This window comes from Nipponia nippon, unplaced genomic scaffold (assembly GCF_047370975.1).
Source record: "Nipponia nippon isolate SJK-2023a ecotype South Korea unplaced genomic scaffold, ASM4737097v1 scaffold_1, whole genome shotgun sequence".
Taxonomy (NCBI): Eukaryota; Metazoa; Chordata; class Aves; order Pelecaniformes; family Threskiornithidae; genus Nipponia; species Nipponia nippon.
This window is the reverse complement of record NW_028262290.1, coordinates 109,651,123-109,678,412: the sequence shown is the minus strand read 5'-3', so window position 1 is coordinate 109,678,412 and position 27,290 is coordinate 109,651,123. Positions and strand designations below refer to the sequence as shown.

General features: G+C 38.6%; 1 protein-coding gene across 2 annotated transcripts; it reads left to right on the top strand.

Annotated features, from left to right (window-relative positions):
• The first annotated feature begins 296 nt into the window (after positions 1-296).
• On the top strand, positions 297-27,053 carry STK17A (serine/threonine kinase 17a). Of its 2 annotated transcripts, XM_087766734.1 has the most exons (9): positions 297-637; positions 8,798-9,010; positions 9,378-9,426; positions 10,449-10,510; positions 16,219-16,363; positions 23,150-23,276; positions 24,014-24,062; positions 24,184-24,363; positions 25,202-27,053. In XM_087766734.1, the coding sequence occupies exons 1-9, from the start codon at positions 450-452 to the stop codon at positions 25,533-25,535; spliced, it is 1,347 nt and encodes a 448-aa protein (XP_087622860.1). In that variant the 5' UTR covers positions 297-449; the 3' UTR covers positions 25,536-27,053. The 2 variants fall into 2 exon arrangements, with proteins under 2 accessions (XP_087622860.1, XP_087622865.1); XM_087766739.1 differs by lacking the exons at positions 9,378-9,426; positions 10,449-10,510.
• Positions 27,054-27,290: the final 237 nt, after the last annotated feature.

The following is a 27,290-nucleotide window of genomic DNA, read 5'->3' as shown; positions in this document are numbered from 1 at the left end:
CCCGGGCCGGCAAATACGAAGACAAGTCCGAACGGCGGTGCCTCGCCAGCCAACAGCCCGTCGCTCAGGTACTCAGCTTCATCGGTATTTAAACCCCGTCACTTCGCGGGAGGCTGCGCCCGCCACCCGCCTTCTGTCGCCACCCGCCCCCCCCCGCTCCCCCCCCCCCGGGCCGCCAGCAGGTGGCGCTGCCCAACCGTCCCTCCCGGCGCCGCGCGGCGCCCCGCCCCTCGCCCCCCCGCCCCGCCCTCCCTTCACCAAGGTGAGGCGTTAAAGGGCGGGGCGCAGCGGCGGGGCCCCGCCCCCCGGCGTGGCGCGTGCTGCCTGCCCACCGCCCTCCTCGAGCAGCGGCAGGCGGCTGAGTCCCGCAGCCTGCGGGGAGCGCGGCCCGGCGCAGACCCGGACGGGAAGGAGAAGGCGACCCCCGGCTGAGGGAGAAGCCCCGCGCCATGAGCCCCGAGGAGAAGCCGCCACCCGGCCGCTCCCGCGGTGACCGGCCGCCGCCACCGCCGCCACCTCAGTCCGCTCCCGGCCGAGGCCGGCGGCGCGGCGGCTTCCTGACGGAGATCCGCACGCCCATCCGCACCGAGCCCTTCCAGGAGCGCTACAGCCTCAGCCCCGGCAGGGAGCTCGGCAGGTGAGCGCAGCGCGGGGGGCGGCTGGCGCTGCCGCCCCGTCCGCGGGCCGCGAGTGCTCCCGGTGGCGGAGGTGTCCCGTGTGTCCCCGCCGGCTCGACCGGCCCGAGGCGCCGAGCGCAGGGCATGTGTCCGCGGGGGAGCCTGCCGCTCGGCTGCCGGGGGCGCTGGGGGGCGAAGTCGGTGCCTTCCCCCTGCTGTTCGCCCTCTCCCTCGCTGCCCGCCGCCGTGGGTTGCCGGCGGGCAGCCACCCGCCCACCGGGCGTTTTCACCCGCTGCCCCGGCCCCTACTGCCCGGTTTGAGCAGAACCAGGTGATAGCGGGAGCGAGGGGGATCGCTGCCCTCCCAGCGCCGGGGCCGCCTTCGCGGGCAGCCTCTGCTGGCCTCGCCCTGCTGCGGGTGGGCTCCGAGGCCGTGCCCGTCGCGCTGGCCGGGCGGCGTCTGGCGTGGCTGGAAGGGGTGCTGGGAGGCAGCTGTCAGCGCAGCTGTACCCCAGCTGCCGGCCGCCGCTGGTCGTCCCTCCTTCTAGCGAACAAGTCGTCCCCAGCCTTGTGAGGCTGGCGGGGAAGACACTGCGCTCTTCCCTGGGAGCCGGCGTGGAGCAGAGAGTCTTGCTCTAGATTTCCATTGGAGATGGCAACCTGCCCCCTTTTTTATTTTTTTTTTTTTCCTTGAGCTTTTTATGCTGTGACATGGAGAAAAACACGTCTAATGGAGACTCGCTTGTGGTAGCGTAAGCTTGAGAATAATCTAATGGTGGAACTTTTCAAAGAATTAAAAAGCTGGTTAAAAAACTGGGTTTTGAAAGTGACTCCACATGTAAGGTTTAATCAATGCGTAAGTTCAACACCTGACTGATAGCAAGCCAGGTTTGAGGCAGAAAGTCTCGTTAAAAGGTTTTTGCATCTCAGGAGCTATATATATGGAATTTCACCACCACTAGACCAAGATTTTTGCCTGAAATTGTCACTTATGAAAAGAATGACAGTATTCTTACTCACAATCACATGTGCTTTATTTAAAGAGTATTTAGATTAAAAAAGATTAGATGAAATACCACAGGATATATGGCAAGATACACTCCTTAATGTATGTTCTTTTGCAAGTTGCGCTAGCTGTGTAGCTCAGCAGCAAAAACAACCTCTTTGGAGCTAAAGAGGAGTTTCAGAGCAAATGTAGCTGCTCTAAGTACCTCTAACAAATTTTTAGATTGCCTAGGTGTCAGCTTAATGTTCACTTAGTAACTCTGATGTACTAATACAATAATACCTGTTTAAATATAGTGGCCTAAAGCATTCCCATGGGAAGCAGGTGAGAGAAACATCCCATGAAGTGAGAAAGCTTTTTTAGCATGATGTGACCACAAGGTCCAGGGCCTGGAAACTGAAGCTAACTAAATGCAGGTTACAAAACAGCCTGAATCCTAAGCAACAGTCAAGAAGGCATAGAAGCAGTGTAGCACAGGATGTCCTGGTATCACTGCTGCTCGTGGTTTTTCTTTTTTTATTTGAAGATCAGATGACTTTTCAGAAAATATTTTGCAGTTCTGCCATGGAGCGAGAGCTTCTCTTACAGCGGGGTGATATTCATTGGCCTAATTGGAAAATAGACTAGATGAAGCTTGCTTCTGGCACGCAAAAGTACAACTGAAATGATTAGCAGAATTAAAGTACTGCAGCAAATCTTAGTCTGCAGTTTAAACAAGTAAATCTCAGCATGGCTTGTTGTGTGGAGTCATTTTTGACCAGAACTACACTTAAAGATGACCTTGACGTGAAGGTTGTGATTTTGCACCTCTAGTTATGTTAAAATAAGTGACTGTTCTAAGCATTTGTTGAATTATATGCAACAGTTGCACATAATTTGGTTCAGACTACCTTTTTCTCTCTTCAAGTTCACAAATGTTTTCACTGCCTTCTCTCTTAGAATAAAGAAATCTATACGTTTAAATGTATGTGCTTGGGTTTTTATTCAACAATTTTGAATGCTTACTTTTTTACTACATTTTGATTATACTACATTTTGAAAGGAATACTTCAGCTCAAGTACTCCCATTAAAAACAATTCTTTGGTAACTCATTGTGATAAAGCATAGGTGGTAAATGGAAAGTCTCTCTGCCACTTGTAACTGTCTGTCATTTTATTAATAATGTATGCTTAGTAGAAATTGTTTTACTTTTATCTGTTCATAAAGTGTGTAAGTCTCTACTTATGGGTAGAGTTTATCTTTACAAAGGACTTGGATGAATTAGCACCCAGGTACGACAGGTTTTTGTGTCAGATGAAAAGCAGTCCTTCGGCATGCAACGTAGTCTATTTTAATTCTAATTTGGTAGCTGAATTTGCTAATGAAAAAATGTTTATACGCTCTGTATTCGTCCATCCCACTTCCCAGAATTAGGGAAACAGTTTAAAAGCTGAACTTCAGATAGAGCTTTTGAGAATAACAACATTTGTATAACTTGAGTTTAAAACTGACAGCAGGGAGAGAAAAGAAAGCAGATTTAGCACCGTTGCCGAGAGTAAGGCTGCTGCATGAAGTCAGCAGGTTTGTGTGCTCTTTGGCCTCCGATCCAGTCAGTCAACAGATGTATGTTGAACTCAGCATGGCACCTGGGGCCTCTGTTCCCTTGTCACCTATGTGTGGAGGAGGTGGTCTAGCAATGCAGGGAAGGGAGGGACCGGGGCTGCTGGCCTCTGGTGGCATGTTAGAGGTGGAAGTCCTGGGGAAGTATTGCTGACAGTGGTGGATGAGCCTGGGAGGAACCTGGCCACAATGTCACCAGAGGGACTTGGGTGCAAAGCCATAGGAAATCAGTCTTCGTTACTTCTGCTCACGGGGGGGGGGGGGGGGGGAAACTGCTTTGAGAATGCAAAGCTTATGTGCTTCAAAAGGCTGCTGCCTTCAGTAGCTGAACAGGCATTTGCAAGTCTATTGAAATTCAGCTGCTAGGAAAACCAGGTTAATTTAGGAAAAATACCGAAAACTTGGTTATAATGGCCACTCTGGAAAGAAAATTATTTTAAGTTGCTTAAGATGACATGGAAATGGCAGGTTTTTTAATGAAATGTCTTAATAAGTGAAACTTTGGGCTAGTCTTCACAGGCTTGTTAACTTTACTGTCCCAAAACCAGAATGTTCTCACACAAATCTTCATCTGCATGATGTTTGAAATCAAACTTATCTCTGATGGATGCTTTAAGGGTGCCACTTCTCATCAACTCACTCAGACTTAAGTGTTTTCAAATGGTGCTAGCTTGAGTTATGTTAGTGTGAAGTAGTGTAACCTTTGCAGAGGACAAGACACCAATTGCTTAATTCTTCTTCCCCTAACCATCTGTGCTTAAGCCATAATTGTACTGTAAAATGAGGAACAACATATTTTGTATTACCTAGAGCTTCTTTAAAGAGTCTAGTATAATTGTATTTAGTTGCTTTGCTCTTTTTCCTCAACAAAAAACTCCTAACTAATTGCACACAAAATATTACTAGACTATTAGTTAATTCTTCAGCTCACCGATGGAGTGTTGTACTCTTCTCTTTTTTTTTTCTTTATGTAAAGCAAGCTACGTACCTATCGTAAAACATCATTTGTGTACAGAAAATAATAGTCCTGATGCTAGAGCTGGCTTGGAGGAAGGCATGAGTGACTGGCCTTGCTTTCTTCTTACTGGAAGATAACAATCACCTTAAACGATTTCTCTAAAAGAAGCAATCTTCTGCTAGAGAAACGTATGCAGCGCATACATGTAAATGTGTATCAAGTGCAATTCAGTTGATTCTCCTCATTCCCAGTTTTTTGTTAAAGCAGACATGCTCATTCTCCACCCAGAGCTAAGAATAACAAGTGTTTTAATCAGCTAAGGAGACTGAACAGAATAAGGAAATACTCTTTGTTTCTAAGTAGTGACCTGGCTGTAGTTTCATGTGCAGATAACCCATGTCTTGATGTTTGGGGTTTTTTGGATTGTTGTTGTCGTGCGTCCGTCATCTGTCCCCTCCCCCCTCCCCCAACTCTGGCATGAACTTGCTTACTTCTCAGGTAGCTTTCAGTAACGTGCATCTTAGTGGTACATGACACTTGTACAATTATGACACTTGTACAATTTTGTACATCAGTAAGAACGTATATAGTATCACACTTCTGTCCTCAGAAGTGTGAGGACACCCTCTCTGCAGTAGCACAGCTAGGGTGAAACAGTTGTGGAACTAAGTGAAAGTGGAAAAGAGGTGAAAATGAAGAGTTGTGAGTAATTGGTTCCACCATTTGAGAATAAATTTATGCAGGTAAATTATTCATGAACATCAGAAATGGAATACCCCATGCCTTGCTGTTTGGAAATCAAAAATTGTAGGGAAAAACCCCACGCTTTAGAAAAAAATGTTTGATATGAGTTATGTAACAAATTGCATATAGTTTTGTGGATCTCAGAGAAGTTTTATTTACTTTTTATAAAGTTCAGATCTTCACAGGAATTGCTGTTATTCCTGCATTTGTTACAGTGACAGGGTTTTATAGGTCACTATAAAAATAGTTATTAAAGTAAGGTTAGTTCTCTGTTCTTCTGAGCCTATGACAACCAAAATTAACTGGTGTGACATAGATGTTCCTGCTTACCTGATTTGTGATTTGAGGCTTTTGCTTTAAGCCTTAATGTATGCCAGGTGAAACAATGCTAATTCTGTTGGCAATCTGAAAAGACGACATTGAGCTTCTTCGTAATCAGATATGATTGATCTTAAATCATAATTCTTGAATGAGACTCCTGTGAGGACTGAGAACTACTTCTAGTTTCCTATTCATGTCTCCCTTCAAAGCATTTTTGTTTGTGGTTTGATGACTGGTAGTCAGTTTTTAACTTTGGAAATGCACTTTATTTCCTCTCAAAATTGTTCTTCCTTCAATGCAATGTTCTGGCTGCTAGCTCTTCTCCATACAGCTAAACTAGCAATGCTCTGATCTAGTACGATTTAATAGGCTTTTTATAAGGAGTTCTGAAAAGCAGGATTTTAAGAAAAGCAAAGAGGAAGAGTATGCAACGTGTACTTTATGGGAAAGCTTGTTTATATCTCTCTTATCTACTACTCTGTCTCTATCAAAAAGGAAATCTTTACAAATTTATCTTTTGGCTTAACCATACAGTGGATGGTATGTTTGGATCTTAGCTCTGAAATTGTCTCAGGCATGCATCTAGATTGCTGCACAGTAATTAGTTCTATTAGCTATAAACATCAGGTTTGTCAAGTTTGATCTTTTTTGGGGACTGTGTTCAGAAAAGATGAGTTCTACAGACTGTAGTTATAATAGCTCTAATTATAGGTATAACCATGAAGAATCTGGGCAGGATTCTTGGTCTTCAACAACTAAGAGCCAGTATTTGTCAGCCGCCCGTGTAACCTGTCCTTTTAATTACGTCACCTATCAGGCTTCTGGCCAGCTCAGCTGAACAGGACATGCATGGCCACACACAGTGGTGGCTCTCGCTGTTTCTTGCAGCCCCATGAATGCTGTTTTATTTCCATAGTGACTAATGTACGATGAATTGGCAACACTGGTATTCATTAGGCTAATTAACTTGCTTCCAGATAGATTTTGTATGTAATGCAAAACACCACCGTGCTTCTTGAAAGCTGTATTATAGAGATTTCAGACTTTTTCTAAACTACTTTCTCTAGGTCCTTCAGCGGTGCTAGAATTAAAAGCTTTTCACTCTGTACTAAGGCGACTTTCAACCGAAAGGAAGCTGTGCATTCAGAGACTATTTAAGAAAAATAGAGAAGGCTGAACCCAGGGGTCTAGGTTTGTGGTAGAAAGGTTTAGTATCTACCAGGTATTAAAATAACTTGCTGTTAAAGGGCTTATCGGTTAGTCTCTCAATTTATTTTTATCTGTTGGGCTTTTTCTTATCAGCATAGTTGCTAGGTTTTTTTTTCCCTGTGCTGTTTTTGGTTTTGGTGCTAAAAACTTCAGCAAGGATTTTAACACTTTCGATAAATGCATAGCTTTATATTGTACGCTAATCATACAGATGCAGCCTTCATTTGGAGTAGCTTAAAATCCTTTTCACTGGCTACGTAAGGAAGGTTACTCTCGGTTGTGGTTAGGATTGCAATACTAGAGGGATGTTTATACTTGTAGCTGCAACGCTAATGCCACAAACTTCCTAGAAACTGACCTAAAAGAAACACTGTCCTTGCAATATTTTGGAGGTCAGGAGCATCGTTAGCGCATTCCTTTGTTTCCTGATGAGCTGTCTCTACTATACGCATTTGTTTCTTCCAACATGGGTTTTGATAGATGTATACCAGGGACCTAGCAGGTTGTTAGGCTTTATTTGAGGCTTTAGGTGTCTGTTCCTCCTGTGGTGTTCTGTGGTAACTCTTTAGTGATTAACGCATTTTGTAATGATCTTTTGACCACACCTTTCTAGTGCTACAAAATCCCATAATACTATTTTCACGCATTTTCAAAGCAAAATTTGTCTTAATGTATATATTAGTAATTAAGAACTTTCTCCCAAAAAATTGGATTCAAGATGGTGAAAGCATATTTTTACTGTTTGTCTACCTTCACAGCCATCTGGGCTGTGCTCTGATCTAGTGTTAGTGTGCTGTAGATAGTGTGTGCTTATGCAAAGTATTATTCCTACAGGAATAACTGTGGCTATATCAGCGGTTAGAAGTCAGATTATTTTAGTGAGATTGCTTAGCAAATACCCACTTTGTGGGTGCTTATTTGACTTAATTCATTTAGACTGGGTAATTTTGAAACAAATGCCTATTAAAAGCAAGCTGACCACAACTTGTTCTAGCAGTTACAGTTCATGGAAATATAAGTCTGCCAGTAGGTTAGGAGCTGTGAAAGTGAAAACTTCAACGTGAGCTAAATTAGTTAATTCTGTGAACTTCAGCTTGGAGGTAGGAGAGGCGAAACCCATGTAACTGTATTCCAAACCACATGAGGACTCTTATTTTGGTTTCAGCAACGCTACAATAAGTTAAGAACCAAAATAAAGATCTCCAAGCTATTCCTGCAGCTTCAGAGGAAAATTTTTACATATAAATAACAAAGATAGTTCTGATGAATATTATACCCGTATGGTAAGAACTAAAAAAAGGTTGCTATACTTCAAAGTATGAGAATTCATCATTGCATTAGATGACAGATATTAATTAATAGACCTTTTCAGTCTAAAAATCCATACTGTATGAATGGAACAGTGGAGCAGGTGGCGTGGGACTCTATTGCAAGGAAGTTTAGAGCAGACACTTCAGTCCAAAATGCTGCAGGGGAAGTCTTCTGACGTAAGTGCTGCAGTGTGGTTTTAGCTAGCCTGCTGGCTTGGTGTTAACTCATCGGTTGTGTGTTTTGTCAGAAGTGACGCTCATTAATGTGGGTTAAGCACTATGCTCAGTTCTGCTCAGTGTGTGTTTGTATTCATATTATCACTGTTGCAAAAATTTTGTTGGAAAGTTTTATGTTGGCCAAGCTGCTTAATTTTTTTTGAAATTATCCATGTTCCTTACTTATACAGTGAGACTAAGAATAAGGGATTTTGAGAACTGTTAATCAAAAAACTCTGGCTGTTATCATTTGAGACATATTATAGTGAAAATACAAAGTGCCATCTTTGAAAATGCAGAGCAGAGTCTGGGTATTGCATGGCAAATGGAACATGATTTTGAGCAGTTATTCAGTAAGAGTGCTGGTTGCTGCTGCCTTGAATACGGTGGGATACTTTAGAAAACAATGGCTGGGCAATTACTTAGGTTATTGTAACATAGTCACAGAAAGCATAAATTGCCTGTTTGTGCACTTTGGTTTCTGCCAGCTTTTTTTAATGAAAGGTGTGAGGATACCTTGATCTTGCAAACTAGCACAGCTTGTTTATTCTGTATTTTTGTAATCCACGTTCCTTGAATTGATAGGTTTAAGTCCTTATTTTTAATGGAGGTTAAATTACATTCTGCCTTGTGATGTTCCTAACTTAAGTGTAGGGATTATCACTCAGCAAGGCATCTTTCTAAATTTCGAACATTTTAAATGTATTCATCAATAGTGATTTAGTTCAAGTTTTCTGTAACGTTCATTTATAAGGGCTATACTAATGTTGTCACTAAGGGACTTGATTTTAACTTAAAATTATTCTTTCGTTTCAGAGGAAAATTTGCAGTGGTGAAGAAGTGTATCCAGAAAGACACTGAAAGAGAGTTTGCAGCAAAATTTATGAGAAAAAGAAGAAAGGGCCAAGACTGTCGGATGGAAATAATCCACGAAATTGCAGTCCTTGAGCTGGCACAATGCAACCTTTGGGTCATTAACTTGCATGAAGTTTATGAAACTGCAACAGAGATGATTTTAGTCCTGGAATAGTAAGTACTGGTAATAATTCCTGAATAACCTTCTGCAGTCTTTGCATAAAACTAGTAATGTAAAAATACTGTGTGTCAATACAAATAATGTGAAAAGATTTTATTGCTTATCTGTTACGCTTGCTTGAGTTCAAAAAGAATTGCTAAGAAAATCAGTATTACAAGAAGTCATGTGCAGTCTTGTAACTACTGCAGATTACAATAAATTTTTCCAATTATGTAGTATCTTTCAAAGCTGAACTATAATTTATGTAGTTAAAAAAATCTTTAGTGAAATATGAACTGTGTACACTCCCTACTTGTAAAAGAGGAAGAGGAAAGATGCAATGAGTATCTGTTCAAAAACTGAAGTTTATTTCCTTGACAGTGACAGAGACGGGATGAAATCTGGGGTTTTTTCACCAGTTATGAAAAAGGTATTGAAAGCAATGTCATCTTAACAAGAAGCTATCAAAAGCCCCTATGATCTATGGTGAAAAGCTGTCTAAATAATCTTTTGGGGGAAGAGAGAGTATGAGGATTCAGACCTAGAACAGTTCCTTTCAAATGACTTTTAACTTGTGACTCCACATTTGATTGTGTGTTTTCCCCCTTCAGTTTGTCCAGATGGGAGTTTTTGCAGCTGTTGTGGACTGTTCATCTAATATTCCAGATGCTTAGACGTTTGAAGTCTAGGTTCTAAGAAGCAGCCAAATGTTTGTTGCTGTTGAACTCTGTTAAGATCCTGTTCAAGCTCTATGGATTTTAAATAATTAGGAGAGGAACAGTGAGGCTTGATAGTTCAGAAGTGACTTAACCTGCTAAGATAAATCTAGTTTGTACAGTTCTTTTCTTCCTTGATAACAAAAATGAATGGTGAGAAATCTTGTGTCTCAATGTACTCTTGTTTAGAAGTCAAAAGAAACTATCTTTAAAGTTCAGTGAAATGGAATGAGACCGGGTCTGCTAAGGCAAACTTCCTTCTAGAATACGTTTTTTTTCGACTTCATTGTGCCCTTATGGAATTCATGATTTACAAAATATTCAAGTATCTGTTATAATGCAAAGGTGTGACAGAGCTGCTAGAGTTTTAACTGCTGTTATTGAAGATTCATAAATACATGCTTTAAACACTAGCAGCACAGGTCTAACTAGAATACAGTTTAAATTTCTGGGCTTGTAGGGATATAATACAAGTGATAGAATCCAAAGCTTGATAAGAGCAAGGGGTTTTATGATAATTTTAATGCAAAATTGCTTGGTTTTTGTAGAGCTCAATTCTCTTACAATTGCAAAACATTTTTAATCCAAAGTATTAACTAGGTTGTTCAGTAGTCACCAGGTTGTTCAGTAATTAGCAACATTATTGTTTTTTATATGCATCAGTCATACCTTGTTTCAGATAAATAGCTGTGTGTTAGAGTTGTAAATTACAAAAACAGTCTTTCCCTGACTTCAGCAAATATGTCTGGATGCTTCTTCAATGTCAGCATGTTCCAGAGACCTGTTGCAACAAAACAGGTATGAATGTTAGTAAATTTCTGACATTCTGTATGCAGAGGATTAAAGAACATATCTAGATGGCAAGCTTCTCTAGGGCATTTCAGTTTCTATTAAGCTTGATGGTCTGAGTGGCAGATCTTTATCTTGGGAAGGAGAAAACCAAATACTTAATTGTTGGCCACTAGCCTTATCTGCTAACGTTTTAAAGTTTCTTGTCTTGATGTTGAATCTGTCGTAAGCCGAGGGGCGGGGGTGGACAACTAGTGCTTTGCCTTCATGAAGAGAAATACTAATGTTACGTGGAGGGTTGTCTTTCAAGCAGTATCAATTTTTGACAGAAAACAAAATTGGCCACTAACTGTTAATATTAAGTTCTGAGCAGTGGGAAGCAATGACGCATTACAGCGTTGGCTTCAGCTGTAGGATAGCGAAGTGGTGGCTGTCTGCATCCACCCTGACAACAGCCTCTGACTTCTGTTTGTTGGCACAAGACCTCAAACAGAGGATTCAAGTAGGCGTTGAAGAGGTAAGCAAGTCTGAAGGGGTAGTATCTAAAGCCTGGAATTAATCAGTGGGTCAGTTGTGTTTCTATATATCAGTGAAAATTGAATGAATGAAAAAGAAAACTGTACTTTTACTGAAAAAGATAGAGATACAGTCTGGAAAACCTGACACATCTGATATTAAATTTGCTTTTTTCCTTTTATAACTTTTGGGCTCAATATTTGTATGCAGCCTACCTGGCATTTTCCAATTTCTTTTGAAAGAGTGAACAACAGAGCATCTGATGCTTAAGAACTGGTGTTTTTCTAAGTGTTCGTCACCATATGTTTACACATCTGTGGAAGGGACAGATAATGTTAGTGGGTCAGATATTAAAGAAACCTGTATGTCTAACTTCAAAATTTAAGCTGTTAAGTATTCTTCTGTGAAGAGCTTCTGAACTGAGTGATTACCTGCCGGGGTCTTGTGTAGATACAGTAGACTTTTGTTATGCTTACTTTAAAAAAGAAAAAAGTTGTCTTTATCATCTTGAAGACATGGTCAGGGTTTATTTGATATGCTGGATGAAGTGCTTTTTTCACCTATAGTTATTTGGACCTGGGTAGTGTTACTACTTGTATTATCTTGGACATTACTCATTGTCCTACTTACTGGAGGTGTGACTGGTTAAAGGAGGAGTCTGCTGGCAGGAAATGATTTGTTTGGCGTGGGATTCAACAGATGATAGAACCTGAAGCAAACCCACTGTAATCAGAAATAACTGTGCCGCTCCAATGTTTGCATCTTGTCTATTAGAGCTATTAACAAAGTTGTTCTAGATGGTAGTCTTAAATCAAGACTGGAGCCCTTCAAAAAGTTTTAGGGGAGAACTTCTCAAACGGTGTGAGTTAGCTTTTGTTTGCATTTCATTCGGTTCTTGGACTGCCTGATCGGAAAGGTTAAGGTAAAAAAAAAAAAAAAGATGCATTTGTCTGAGAACCAAGCAGTATCTACAACTTAATGCATTTGGATGCTTCTCTTCCCATATGTTCTGTCATCAGATACAGATTTACAGTTTTCTCAGTCTTTGGGGACATTGGTATGTTATGGTAGCCTTACACTGGAAAAGTTCTCAGTAAATTCACTTGCTTACTATCTAATGCTATGCCTAGCCAAGGAAAGGGGGTTATGACTGTCAGCAGTAGTGAACTTTGTTGATAGCATTACAGCCACCTTGGTGTGATCTTCTTGTAATATAAGCTCTGTGTACAGAAAGCAGATGAGTTTCCATTTATCTTCCAAAGATAACCGTTTCAAGAAAGGCTTTTGACATAGCATAAGATTCAGGAAGTAAATTTTTGGCCCTTGCAGACTGTATAGGGTCTCACTCAGCATTTGAAATTAAGTGTATTCCAGGAACTTATCTACATATCTGTACTCTGAGCATGTGTACTTCTGAGTCTTTCAGAAGACTTAATGTCTTAATGTCTGATCCATTAAAGCTGGGGGAATGTTTAATTTTTTCAGGTGCACTGAACTAGATTTGTTCAATCTTTTCCTAATGATATGCTAAATGACTGTGGTAGTGTATTGTAAGCGCACTTGAAAGAAGTAGGATGCTGAATTCCATACAGTGCATTGTTAAGATATGTTTGAAGGAAGATAAGCAGTCTCCACTGAATTTAAAGTCAACATAATTGTAACCAAGATTAATGCTCCAGACTTCCAACTGACTTTTAGGTCATTTATGCTGATAAGCAGTAATAAAACGTTAGCATGCTTTTCACTGATGAAGAGCAGTTGGATTTCACTTGAAACTATAGAGAAGATAATAGCACAACAGTACTTTCATAAACAAATTAAAATAGCTGAAGAATTCTGGTTGCTGTAGCTTTTAAGTTTGGAAAGAATTTGTCTCGCGATTTTTCCGTACACCTAGCTTAAGGGAGTATGTACTAGAGAAATAATGCATTCTAAGTAACACTGGATTTCAGAACGTTGTACTCCTAAATATTTCCTTATCCCTTTTTTTTTTTTCAGATTAAGATGTCTTGTTTTCCTAAAGACTTTTTTGTCCTAAGGACAATTTCTTGCTTTTATGCCTTAGGAACATTTTCTGTGGAGGTGGATGGGGGTACCTGGTGGTTTGCAAAGTCGTTATTTCATAATGACCGTTAGAAAAGCTACAGCTTAATGGAAGATGTGTTCTTAAGAGGGAAAATGGGTAAATGTTATAAACACCAGAGAACCCCTGGTATGCATGTATACAGAAATCCTAGCAGTGACATGCCCATAATACATTCCTATCAGGTATTTTAATTCCTTCTGTGTTTTGATTATTTTTTTTCCCCTGAATTCTAGCTAGGGAATGCAAAATAACTGAGTTGAAAGTATTGTTAAAAAGCTTGGCAAAATTTGGCATAGATGTGCGGAAGACTGGTTTTGGAGTTCATTTTGACGTCGTACTTCCAACCACTTGTGACTGGGTTGGCTTACAGCTAGCTGACTGTTTTGCTTAAGGGAATCAGTTAAGCTCACTCCCCAGCAACAATACATGAAACAGTCTTGCAGTAACAAACTTCCCCATGTTCTTGTAAAGGGTCACTACTTACTTGTTTGAATGTGGTAATTTTTGGATAGAATGAATTATCTGGAAGAAGTTGTTCTATCTGCATCCTAAATAGGAAAGTTGATTGAAAAATGAAACATTGCATGTGAACCACCTTTCCACGCGAAACTTTTTTGTAAAGCTAAGTATATTTGTCTACAGTAGCTGAGAATGGCTGTGTTTCATAAGTCACGGAGTGGGTGTTTATGTCTAAGGGTTGTATTTGCTTGTCTCGCTCTTAAAAATGCTGATGAACCTAGGCATCTTCAGAAGTACTGGGAGGGTACTTAAATATCTTTTTTTTTTTAAAAAAAAGCTTTCTGGATAGAGGGTTTTCTCCTCTTGTGGTAGTGCTGTCTCTTGATTTCAGAGATGGGACATTGTGTGCTTCCACTCATTGCCTTGACTTTAAACACATTTAATTCAAAGTTCTTTAACTGTAGAATTAAAATTCTAGGTAGCTTACATTTTAGCTTGGTGCCTACTTCAATGTTAATATGTTTATTAGTGTGACTTAATTGTAACAGATGTCTACCAAATAGACATATAGCAAACAGGGCTTTATAAGGCCCCCCCCCCCTTGCTGATTTTTCAGCTGTGTCTATTAAGAATGAAGTGTGACCCCTGGTTGACAACAGCAGTTTTAGCGTATAAATCCTATTTCACATAGAATTAAGTAGCAGAAGTATGGTTTTGCTTATTTTAAGTGGCAGAGCTATACCAGCAAAATTCCAGGGTTGTTGCTGTAAAATACATCATGTTAGTAATTTTGGTAGTAGATCTTATCACTGTATGTGCATTATAATTTACTGCTACAAGGAATTAAATCATTCTTCCAAGCAACATGTTATGGCATTCTTAAAGTAGAAAGTTTAATTTATTGATTACAGTAGATGTTTTTCTGTCCCTATCTTGAAGATCCAATTGATGTTGCTTTTTAAAAAAACTTGCTTTAAAATATTAAACACACTATCCAGTGTCAATTTTAAAAATGTCATTAATACCTGCATCCTGTTCAAAGCTGGAATATTACTAACTTTTTCCTTTAATTAAATAAAAATGTGCTGAAGAAAGATGTGATAAAGTGTCAGGCATATGCAATTTTTGTATAGAGGAATTAAAATATTCATACTCCTATGATGAAAACTCATTTTATTCTTGAGTTCTATCATCTTTGATACAGGATGAAGAAAAATAATTGTTTAATGGACTTTTCTTTTTTAAAAGAAAATCTTAGTTTAATAAATCAAATTGTACTTCTGTACCAGTATGCCAGCATATAGAACAGAAATACAAAACTCTTTAGAAAAAGTTAAGATGTAACCTTCTTTTAATTTTTTTTTGCTTGTAAGACAATCCATAGGGAGAATTTTAAATAACAGTAATGAGAATATCTGGGAAGGCAATAAGTTCTTATAAACCATGAGGCATTTTAAGGTACTAGGACTGTAGCAGCAAATTTAGTATGGACAAAATGAAAAATTGAGTATGTTTGTTCTTTTTCTGGGGGTACCTAATCCAAATGCACCATTTTTGGAGAACTCACTTGCTGTTACATCCTTGTTGAATATGCCTCTCTGTGTTCTGGATTGCCTAGGTAATATAATTCATTAGAAAAGAGCAAGCGAAGGCAGAATAGGTGGCTATGCATCAGTAAAGATTAACGCTTGTGCAAAGTCAGGTTTGGCATGTCACCGTTTGGGGTAACTGGAGAAGATGCTGTCCTCAGGGCTTTCGCAATCTTTCACTAAGGGTTGATTATAGAATTTCATGCAGAACAAAGTGTGTATGTGTTGATTTCATTTATACGTTACTAAGTAGTAATTCAACAACCCATATGCAAAATGGACCCATTCTAATGTTCTTATGCCCATTCTTGTTTTAAGATGGAGCTCTGCTCTGCTTATTTTACCTTGGATGTTGTAAAACAATTTTAGTTCTCTAGGGTTGCTGCTATACAGAGGTGGTACTGCATGTGGTTTCAGAGTACTTTAAAAACATTCATTCATCGGTAGTTATTATTTTTGGTTACTTATTTATTTAAGCATATATAAACAGAAGATAAGGAAGCAAGCTAAGAGCTAAAATTTTCAAAAGTATTTTTAGATGAAAGTCATTTAGAAACTTAATGCATCCCTGTATACCAAAGACTTCACAAACAATTCAATTATAAACTTTACATTTAGTCATTTGAGTAAGTGCAAAGTGTTTAGAGGAGGATTGGGGGTGGGGCTGGTTTGCTTTGTGTTTACAAAGGCTTACCTTGGCCAAATTTCCATGTAGGTTCATAGGAACGGCAAAAGGCACATCTTTTATGTAAACACTGCCCTTAAACAGATGTGGCCTTTATCTTAAAGTGTAGTCAGCAGTGTTTCCAAAATAGTCCCCAAAATTTCTGTAGTATTCATGTTCTCTAACCTAAATGGCTAAGATCTTTGCTTCTCTCCAAAGATGCCATACTGCAGAGAAGTCTTCCTAGGCTGTAAAAGCTTGCCAAATGTTTAATAACTGAAAATATCACTATTGTATACTACTGCCTGCTGATCTTGTTTATGCTAAATAAAATAGTGGGAGTAGAACAAAATGGGTGCTATAACTTAGTCTTTGAAATAATAAAATTCGTATTGTTCCATAGTGCTGCTGGAGGTGAAATCTTTGACCAGTGTGTGGCTGAAAGAGAGGAAGCCTTCAAAGAAAAAGATGTTAAACGACTTATGAAGCAGATCTTAGAAGGAGTTTCATTCTTGCACAGAAACAATGTGGTTCATCTTGACTTAAAGGTAAGATTGTTGCTGTACTTTTTCTCATTAATTTCTTAGCTGCTGACTTCCTTACTGGTCATATGTCATACTAATACTAATTTATAATTAACACAATTTTATCTAGTTATTCCTAGAAAGATAAAATTCAACCTTTGGGATGCAGTAGGCACCAGGGTTGTAAGCCTTTTGGGGAGTTTCTATGACTATCTCAAATATAAACTTCATTTGATTAAGTGAAATGGAATGAATTCAAAAGTGGATTTATGTTGTACCTTAAATTGCAAATGAGTACTTTGGGTAAGACCTGACTCATTTTTTGAAGTGCAGTAAAACTGTCTGGGTATTATATGGCCATTGAAAAATAAGTTTGTTTTGTATTGACTTGAGTTTTAATGAAGCAGAAGGATGGCAGAGACACTGGTAGTATAAAGTGTGATGTTTCAGAATGAAGTGTTCATACAGGACTGTTAAACAGTGTATTAATGTGTTAAATATATTTATAACACTTCTGTATTTTTTAAATTACCGTAAAACTTAATTTAAATGCTTGTCATTTACTGCCAAACAGTTGGCCAACACCCTGTTGGTATATCAATTATCATCATTTACTGGAGTTAATTTTTTTTTCTTACTGAAAAATAGTCTTGACCCAAATCAAGTGAAAAGTACAGTTGCCATCATATGAGATCCAGAGTATTGCTTATGTTTAAGAAGGGAGTTGTAACAGGGATCCAGAAAACTATCATCTCCTGTTGGCAGCAAGCTGCAATTAATTTTCTTTAGCTTCTATCCATACGCTTCTATGGAAGATGCAATTTTATCTCATTTTGAGGTTGAACCACTTTATTATGAATAAGCAAGGCAGTATAAAAAGTATCTTGCATTAAAATTTTCAAATTTTTTTACATGTCCAATTCCCATATTTAATAAGTATGTAGTAAGCCGCTACATGTTTCTTCTGTTCTGTTGCTGAGATCATTGCTTATACTCGGTTGCATTTTGGCAGTAGTACAAAGCAACCAGTAGATTCCAGTATCAAGCGGTATATTCTTGATCTATACCCTAGCACATCATGCACCATTCATCAGCTAAAGCAGATGATGAGTAATATTTGCACACAAATATCTCACCTGCCTGGTTTTCCAACCGTTTATTCAAATTATCTCTGGAATCCTTTAAAACTTTCTGTAGCCCATTGATTTAGTCATACACTTAGAATATTAATAATTGTACTAAAACAATTAATGGAAAATTTTTAGCAGATGATGTGAGAGTAAGTGTTCAGAAGGACTAAAAATGAGCAGTTAGAATTCCTTAAAGTTCCACTGTGCTTACACAAGATACTCAAAATAGCCAAGAATATTTCCATTGAATTTCCTTGAAGCAAAGTTTGTAAAATTAAAACATGTCCTTTGTGGACAGTATGTATTCTACATACATGTATGTATGTATACATACAAGTATGTATACTACATACTTGTAGTTAAAGCTGTGGTGTTCCTGAGCACTATCAGCTGGGTATCTGGAATCAGAAATGTGTTGTGCTTCACTTGACTACAGTACTTAATGCCAAAAGTAGACTGGACTGTTGGTTACAGCTTGCAGATGGGTAGCTTTTCAGAGTTCAGAAAAAGCTTACTTAAAAACTCTTTCCAACTGATCAGAAAACTTATGTTATAAAATTGAGCCTCTCCAGTTCTCAATGAAAGATCCAGCATTGCTTTGCTGCCTTATAAAACTTCATTAGCAGAGCAAATCGTCTAGAGTTTAATATGTTTATACATTACTGCAGTGTGCAATGTGTTTTTTGAAAAGTGGATCTTAATAGGAGTCCTAATTGCAGTGTGATTACTTTCATGATATATGAGACTGTTGGTCTTTTGCAAAGTAAGGTTTAGGGAAGTGTTCAGAATATTGGCAAATAAGGATGATGGAAACTGTAGGATTAAAAACCATGACTTGCAAAGATTGATTGACCCACATGCCTTGCAAGACTTTTAAAAAAGGCCCATTTTTCAAGGAACTCAAAAATTGAAGTTGGGTGCTGGGTTTAGCCACATGTTTATTAACCCACTGGCCTCAAACCATCACCTGTTGTACAGTATGGCTCATGCTGGTTTACCTAGTGCTTACAGCACTATGGAATTTACTAAATACTTAGTTTAGTGGGGTGACATTTGGAAGACTTGTGTAAAGTGTACTGCTGGTAAGCAAGGTGTTTGCCAATATCAAAAAGTTTACAAATACTTGCTAAAATGTTTTTCTTGTGCTATTAGTTTCACATTTGGGTCTCTAAAAGCTTCCCTTTCATTTGTCTGGTACAAATACCTTTGGAAAGGTCCATCCAATTTTCCTATGTTGCACCTTCAAAAAATTCAGGCTCTATGCCCAGAAGAATTTAAGTCAAAATGATTGTCAGTATGTGACTGTCAGCTTGTTGTTGTAGTTTTGTATTATAAATTTAATCAACCATATCTATGACACTGACAGCTAGCTTGCTTTAGCTTCTGTCTGCCTCCTTAATAGATGGAAGATTTTTCGTATGAGACTAAACACTGCAGAAAAAATGGGATATTTTGATGTGGCTTAGCAGGGTTGCCACCTGATCACTTCTTTCCAAAAGCATGGCTCTCCTGAAAGATGGTTGAAAAATGGCTTGTTTTGAATAGAAAAATCCGATCATGTAATCCAGTTTTGACTTGGAGAAAGAGCAAATATAGCTCTACTGAATGCAAATTAAGTATCACTCGACAGTATTGTTGATGCTATTTAATTTGCAGGGTGTGCATAGATTGTAGTCAGGAGTCTTTCATCTCCTCTTAATGGCGCATAAAAGCTGCAGAGTAAGGGAAGACTCCTTTCTCTGTGTTTTCATTTGCTGTTTGACTTGATCTTGACTTGGTGATTGGTAAAAGCTTAAAGTAGTTGGGAATGGAAGAGAGTTTTAAAAGGTGTGGAGGTTGAGGAAGGACTAGCTGCCTCTGGTAGACAGTGGAGATGGGTAAAGAGCCTTACACAGCCCTGGGGTCTGGGAGAATGACTGCGCCCACCAGCACTCTCCTACAGTATATATTACTCTGGTTATCCAACAGACAACTTCTCCCTTCCTTCGGTATTGTTTTCAAGATGTTGTGTACAGTGAGGACAACTAGCAAAATCATTGTTTGAAATTGTTTTGGGTGTCATTTTATACCAATATTCAGAAAGCAAACTAATGCAGTTACAAAAGAAGTGGCCTGTTACAAGAACATTACAGATTAATTTTCTCAACTGAGTTTTCCAGGTGGATTAAGGTGGAATATTTATTACACAGAAGCATAATATTAATAGAAGTGTAGTATTCCTTGTCTAAAAGAACACCCAGGAAACTAAGAAAAGAGTTAAAAATTAAAATATTAATTTTTCAAGGCAAAAGAACAGTTTAATCTGGAGTTCAGACCTTTATAGCAGTTAGATCAAAGCTGTTTATTAATAGGCAGGTACAGAGTATCCAGGTTCTACAGAACCTATTTTGATTATAGCCTTATTTCTTAATTTGAGACTTGCATTGCTTATTTTGGGCAATGAAGTGTGATGCCAGTCTCCTATGTGTACTCTTTTAGTGACTGTTGCATTGTTTCCACTTGTACACATGGACCAAAACAACCCAACCCCCAGGCAAATTCTGCTCTTGCATTTCAATTGCTTAAAGATACCGGTGTCCTTTAACTCTTGCTAGGGCAAACTGATCAGCCTGCTTTAGTATCTTTACGCACAATGTAGCTGGGGTATCGCAGCTAGTCTGTTTTTCCTGTTTCTGCTCATTATTCCTTGGGTGATTCCTGTCTTGTCTTCTAGAGATCTGATTTTTCCTTTTTTTACAGTATCATAAAATTAGATACCTAACTTAATTAATGTTGCAGGTTCAGGTGAGGCATTGATTAGTTTAAAAACATGATCTTTATTACGCGTCCTTAGTCATACTCTTCTTGAAACCAACTAAAGTTACAAGAAATATTAGGGCCAAAGGTTCATAGAAACTTCTGGAATAATGGCAAATTTGTAATATACGGATTTTACTGGTTTATAAGATTCCAAAACCTGCTGGCAATGTAGGGTTGAAGGGTACCCATTTCGCTAAGTACACTTATTACAAACTATTTGTGTGTTTTGCAGAGTAAGTTTCTAGATGAGAACAGATCATTGTATATATTGCCTTACTTTGGCCTTTGCACTGAAGTTCATTGTGTGAAGAAAGCTATGCTCTTTTTTTGTGACAGTAGTTTTAATCCAATTTAAGTGAAAAATGGAAGGCTGGTTAATATTTGCATTGACAAATGAAGCTTTTCACTGCAGTTACTCAACATGATGATACAGGTATAAGCAACATCTCAAATTCCTAAAGCCCAAGTTTCTGATTGCTGACAATATGCCTGGAAAAAATACAACTTTTTTCTTGTGTTTATAATCTGTCTAAAGGTACCTGTTTCTGACCATGCTAACGTGACATTGGGCTAGACTCGTGTGGCCATATCATGTGGTTTCTGTGCACGTACCAATCTTGTAGTAAAGTACATCCATTCAGATCGTCCATTTAGGCAGGAATTTTTTTCTTTTTATGTTTTTCTTCAGTGCACAACATAAGAGGATCTAAATTGGAACCTTTAAGCCTTACTGGAGGTTTTTAAATGTTGCCAGTTGACAGTTTTCATTAGCCATTTCATCACTTGATGGTAAGAGTGAAAGGCCCTTTTTAGAATGGCTGCCAGGAGAGCCTCTGGCCTGCATCTCTCTTGCCGTTGTGGGCTAATCAGTATTAGGCAAACCTATATGTGTTATAGCAGTAGAAAAAGAAAAAAGAGAAACAGCTTTACAGATGCGGAAAAATGATCTTCCTTTTCTTAAAGCGTTAGAGTAAATGTGTTGAGCTGAAAACTATGGTAAGTTCAAAGCTATGGGTTCTTTAAGGTTTCATGCTTGTGTTTAGACTGTTTCTTCACTTCAATCCCATAATGATTCCTTAAAAGAAGAGAATGACTGATATTTCATTATGAATTGATTTAGGTTTATGACTCAATTCGTACTGTAGACGGGGTTTTTTCTGCATAGGTGTGTTTTGAGTATTAAGATTGTCTTTTTTTAAAAAAAGACAAAGACTTCTGGCAACTACATTATCTACTAAAATATTATAATACAGGGTTTAAGGGTTTCACGAAATGTTTCCATTAAAAACTTTTCCTCATTTAAATATAGAGAACAAATGCTTTTCTCGTGCTTTCTATTTGCCTCTTCACAAAGTAACTAAATTTCCCACTGGGAAGAACATCTGAGAGGCTGATTAGGGAGGCATGGTCAGCATTTTTTGATGTTTGCTTTTCTCATACAAATACAGAATAACAAATGTGAACTATAAAGCATATGGTAATGCACAGCTCCAAAAGCCTTTGTACGGCCACCAGATCCCAGTTTGTAAGCAAAAAAAAAAAAAAAGCTGTTCTTAATACATAGTTTTACAAACAGAAAAAAGATTGACAACACCATGGAGTTAGCTTGAAATACCATGGTTTAACTTTGCAGGAATGAAAGAACTTGACTATATTTAGATACTCGCAGCAAGGAGAACTGGCCCAAGGTTTTTAAAGTGTTCTTGCACAGTTTTATTTCTGTGTTGAAAAGCGAGGCTGTTCATGTGAAAGTATGCCTTCGTGATTGACTAGGGGATGAGGAGAGAACAGCTCGGTGATGAGGGAAAAAGTATAAATGTTGGTGTTAATCCAGTTGGATTATCAGTCAGTGGTTGCTTCGATGTTCTAACTCTTTTGCCCTAATCCTTTTTCAACCACCCCGATGCAAAATGATCCAGGTTCTCAATAAATAAAGGCTTCTTCACTTTCATGGAACTTGTGTTCACCAGAGGCATGAATGTAGTGTCAGCTGTCAGTGTTACCATTTGGAGAAGTTAGTGTTAGAACCCAGTGTGATCATTGTCCTGGGGGCAAGGAAGGTCACACCTTTTTGGCAAGGATATGCTTCAGTTAAAAAAAAAATCTCTAAGAAATCTCCAAGACCTGTTGTCTAAAGTTAGTTTTCAGTTTGTTTGTTTGTTTTTTTTTTTAAACTGAGCTAGCATTCAAAGTAGATGGTAAGGAACTTCTTAATGACCACAAAGTTGCTTTGAAGGATGACAGCCAAGATCTAGTGACGTCAGGGCAAACAAGTTTATCCAAAGGTGATGCTCTTAAAAACCTGTTTTTCAGGCTGCTGTATTTTTTTAAACTGTTCTTCAGTTAGTATTCTGTAATACAATTGTTAGTGCTTTGAACACGATTGAGGTCGGTTGCAACAGACTTTCTTTAAACAGGTGTAGTCAAAATAGTTTTGTGTGTTCAGGTTTTTTAAAATGATTGGGTGTTTCTGGACACCCTTAAACAGGAGGTATTTTATACCATCTCTTGGAAGGAAGCAAGGAGGAAAGGGGAGTTAAAAAGGTGATGTGAAGGACTAAAGGTACAAATGCGGAGGTATTTATATGCTATTCTTAAATGATAGCTACTGGCATGTCTTTTGTATGTGTTCCAAGCTAATCAAGGTAGAAGTTTGATTCTCAGTTATAAACAGAAAATTCTGCCACTCCTTTTAGCCTACGTGTCTCTTCAAGTTCACCTTGGGCGGGGAAAAAAAAGGCACAAATAAATAGATGATCTTGGGTATTGTGCTTGTTATGGAATGCATTATTGCTACTCATGATCTAGAACAATTATGCAATATGGTGCCATAGACATTAGATCTGGGTGATCCTGAAAGTCTCCTTCTTTTGTTTTTCAGCCCCAAAATATTCTGCTAACCAGTAAGTCTCCTCTGGGAGACATTAAGATAGTAGATTTTGGCCTTTCCAGAATAATGAAGAGCAGTGAGGAACTAAGAGAAATTATGGGAACTCCAGAATACGTAGGTAAGTGATGTAGCCCTGAGGAGGGGACTATCCAGGCTTTGGGGGAGTAAAAAGAGAAACTACCTCAATTTGGTGAATGCCAGGCTGGCTGCGTAGTTACTGTGTTGAAAGGTCAGGTTATTACATGGATGTGGTACTGCTGTACAAGGTCGAACTGGTAAGCTTTGCCAGTCTAATGAGTGATAATCGTGTGCTCGTGTTGAAGACGAGTACACACTTTAGATGATTCTTACCAGCAGTGATAACAAGTATTACTTGGATTTAAAGTTCAGAATTACATATTCCGTCTCTGAATATAATATTGTAGCTTGTGGAGCTTTGTATCCATTTCATTTTTTTAAAAGCAAATCATTCCAGGCCTTGAAACTGTACTTGAAAATATCTTGTAAGTTGTATAGTATATCTTTATGGGTATGGGTTTCAGTGCCGGAATATGGAATGTTGGATACTTGTCATTTTTCCATAAGAAATCTGTATATAGCTTCCTTAATTGGGAGGGAGACTGGCCTGGCTTCTGAAGATGACAAAAAAAGGAAAACAATTTGTTTTACTTAAAACCAATGAATGATAGTAATCACTTAAATAACTTGAATAGAAATATCTCTATTTCAAAAGACTGTCATGCTTTAAATGGCTTATATTAAGTTTTACCACATGCCCATTATTGCACTATATAACTACAATATAATGTCTGCATATGACAAAAAAATAAACTTGTTTTTCTTTTCCCTGAATAGCTCCTGAAATTCTGAGTTATGACCCAATCAGTACAGCAACCGACATGTGGTAAGTTGAACAAATTAATGGTTATCATAACTTACTTTACTGAAAAGTTTTTTTAAAAAAAAAAAAAAACAAACAACAACAAACTACTGAACTGCTTTTCTGTTTTTTACTTTTAATTTAGGAGCATTGGAGTACTGGCATATGTTATGCTAACAGGGATATCGCCTTTCTTAGGGGATGATAAACAAGAAACGTTCTTAAATATATCTCAAATGAACGTAAGTTACTCTGGAGAAGACTTTGACCTCATATCAGAGTCTGCTGTGGATTTCATCAAAACTCTGCTGGTTAAGAAACCCGAGTAAGTAAAATACACAATTGTATATGCTAATGTCTGACTGGATTTGTTTTAAATGTAGCATGGCATTTTCATTTTTAAAGTATAAGGGAACTTTGATTATTCATATTCCATTGTGCTATTACTTTTCATGTATATGAAAAGAGAAGTCCTCCATTTCCATCCAAACTTCCATATTCTGAATGTGTCCAAGTGTTAGTAATTAAAACTCAAATTCATTTCAGAAAACTGTGTATGAATTGTAGGATGTGGTACAGTATACTGACTTCCTTTACAGGTACCTTGCTGATGTCTTTTAAATGAACTGTGCTTTGAGCCTTTTATTCTTGATGAGTTGGTAGAGTACCTTGCTCTTTTCTGCTTCATTAGTATGCTGTTCTCAATGGGTAGCAAACTGGAAATTCAAGGTCTCGAAATAGAAAAGGTGTTTTCTGTGGAACTTCACCAGTTCTTCATGGGGCATGTCAGCTACTGAAATTGCTTACTGCTTGTCTATGGGAATACTTTAAGAATGTAAGGATTGGATAATTTTCCTGTATAAGAAAAAAAACCCAAAACAACCCTGTATAAACTTTGAAAGTCAGTTGGCAACATGGGAGCATAAACTGTGATATTTAAGAACCAATGAACTCCTTTATTTTAAATGTTAGCAGTTCATCTCCTTGGGCTGCTGTTGGTCTTATTTGGTAAAAGGTAGCTGCTATTGGCACTTTTTTTAAGTTCTGTCAGTCTGTCTTTAATACAGTCATATCCGTGGAATAATTTGTATGGATCTCTTCTGCAAGGTACTGAATTTCAAATTTATTTGGGCATTTATTTTAGCACTTTCCTTCCTCTGCAGGGACCGGGCAACCGCTGAAGAGTGTCTGCAACATCCATGGTTAGAACAAAGCGATAATCCTGCTTGCAGGGCCTGGAATAAGAGTACAGGAGGGGAGACCAGTGATGTCACCCAGAAAGACGCAGATTCTGCCTCTGAAAAATCGGTAGATGCCGAGAAGACTGAAGAAGAAGAATCAATAGTGACAGAAGAACTAATTGTAGTGGCTTCATATACACTGGGACAATGTAGGCAGTCAGAAAAAGAAAAAGTAACTGAGCAGAAAGCCATTTCCAAACGATTTAAGTTTGAGGAACCATTACTGCAAGAAATACCAGGAGAATTCATTTACTGAACTGTGTGGAGCTTCATAGCTATAACTGGAAGGCAGTGTTTTCTACTAAACAAAAATATCCTAGCCAAGTGCGTTTCTGATATGCAATAAATGTTCTAGATAAAAAAATGTTGATAAATGGCATCCAAGGAAAATGTGCCAAGTTTTTAATTTCATGGAACAGATAAACAAGATTTCAAGTGGCTGACAGGAATTTAACAAAGATAAAAAGCTTATTTTTGTTTGTAATTTTTATTTCTGGTTTTTTGTTGCTTGATAGCAGAGTGTTTGTTAATTGTTCCAGTGTTCTGGAGAAGTTGACATTGGAAGTGTTTCAGTGACAGATGTCAAGACAAATGTTTTTAGGATATGTTTTGGCACTTAATGCAAATATATAATGCTGGGTTTTCTTCAAACACCTTTTAGCACTCCTGACTTCAGTGGAACTATCTACTGATCTAAAAATTGTATGAGAGGAGAATTTGATCAACTGATTTGACATACAGATTTCAAAGTCATACTGTGTATATATGTCTTTGTTTACACCAAGTCAAAGACGCAGACTCATCTGATGTGTAGCCAAACAGTGAGCTGCGCTTCTCTAGGAAGAGATGCACATGTCCCACAGGTAAAGAAATCTGTATCGGGGAACGATTCCAGCTCACAGTGGTGATACGTCCTTTATTTGGGAGCACAGTAAAATCCTTCTCCAGAAGGTGATGAATTTAAGCCAGTCACTCTTAGAGCCAGCAGAGATTGCTCCCGTCCCCTCCTGTGTTGGGTGAGATGTGCTAATAGTATCCAGCTCAGTGTGACTGCACAGTGTTGGTGAGTGGAAAAAAGAATGAGAGAGGGTCTGATGTAGCTCTGCTGAAGTTATTGAAGTTCTTTCCACTGACTTCACCATGTTAGATCAGACAGTTTGTCCAGCTAATGATGCATCAGCCCTCGACTCCACCTCCCCCAGAACCCAGCTGGGGTTTTACTGGGAGCATGAGGTCATTGCTGCCTTCTTTCTGTTCCTCTAACTGCTGCTTTAAGGAAGAAAGAAGCATCCTTAGGCTAAATTGCATAATAACCTTGTTCAATATAGCTATCAGATGGGGAAGAAGATACTGCTTCCTCTGAAACAATGAAGCACAACTCATACCTCGTGCTTCCCAATCGCTCTCCCTTAAACGCTTTGAAAAACAGCATGTGTATGATGGGGCAGAGAGGGATTAGGGAGCTGTACGGGTGGGTCATAGTTCTCAGTGGACATGGTCCCTCAGAGGACAAAGCTGGGACCAACTGGGCATCAGAATTGACTGTTTTTTGCAATGTACAGGGCTGAGGATCTTGGACTGAATCTTAGTTTTCTAAGAACTCTTTCATATTGATGCTGTTCCAAAGTTTAATTTTTATGTAATTGAAGTTTAGTACTATTATATTGCATACTGTTAACTATTCAACTATTTATTTGGTTTCCTTATGCTGTTCCTTTATAATAAACCCTGACAAAAGTTTTCTTGCTATAAAACAATGAATAGAAACTCTTAAGCTAGTTTTTCCTTTTTTCCATGTTGCTACAGACTTCCCTAATTTTAAATGTATAAAGAATGTTCTGCTCACTAAAAAGAGTAAGGAGTTCAGTGCTCCGTGCCAATATTACAGTTCCCCCTTCACATAAAAGGTAAATGGCTTATTAATAGCACAAGCAGTACTGGGGTGATCTGATGAGCATTGCTGTAAGGGTGGGAGAAAAAGCACTGGAGAAGAAGAAAACTGAACAAAAAG

What these genes read in the sequence shown, in the direction of transcription:
- STK17A (XM_087766734.1), top strand. Translation starts at nt 450, where the DNA reads ATGAGCCCCGAGGAGAAGCCGCCACCCGGCCGCTCCCGCGGTGACCGG. An exon ending in CCCGGCAGGGAGCTCGGCAG is followed by an intron (nt 638 to 8,797) that starts GTGAGCGCAGCG and finishes CTTTCGTTTCAG; the next exon opens with AGGAAAATTTGCAGTGGTGA. An exon ending in GGGAACTCCAGAATACGTAG is followed by an intron (nt 23,277 to 24,013) that starts GTAAGTGATGTA and finishes TTCCCTGAATAG; the next exon opens with CTCCTGAAATTCTGAGTTAT.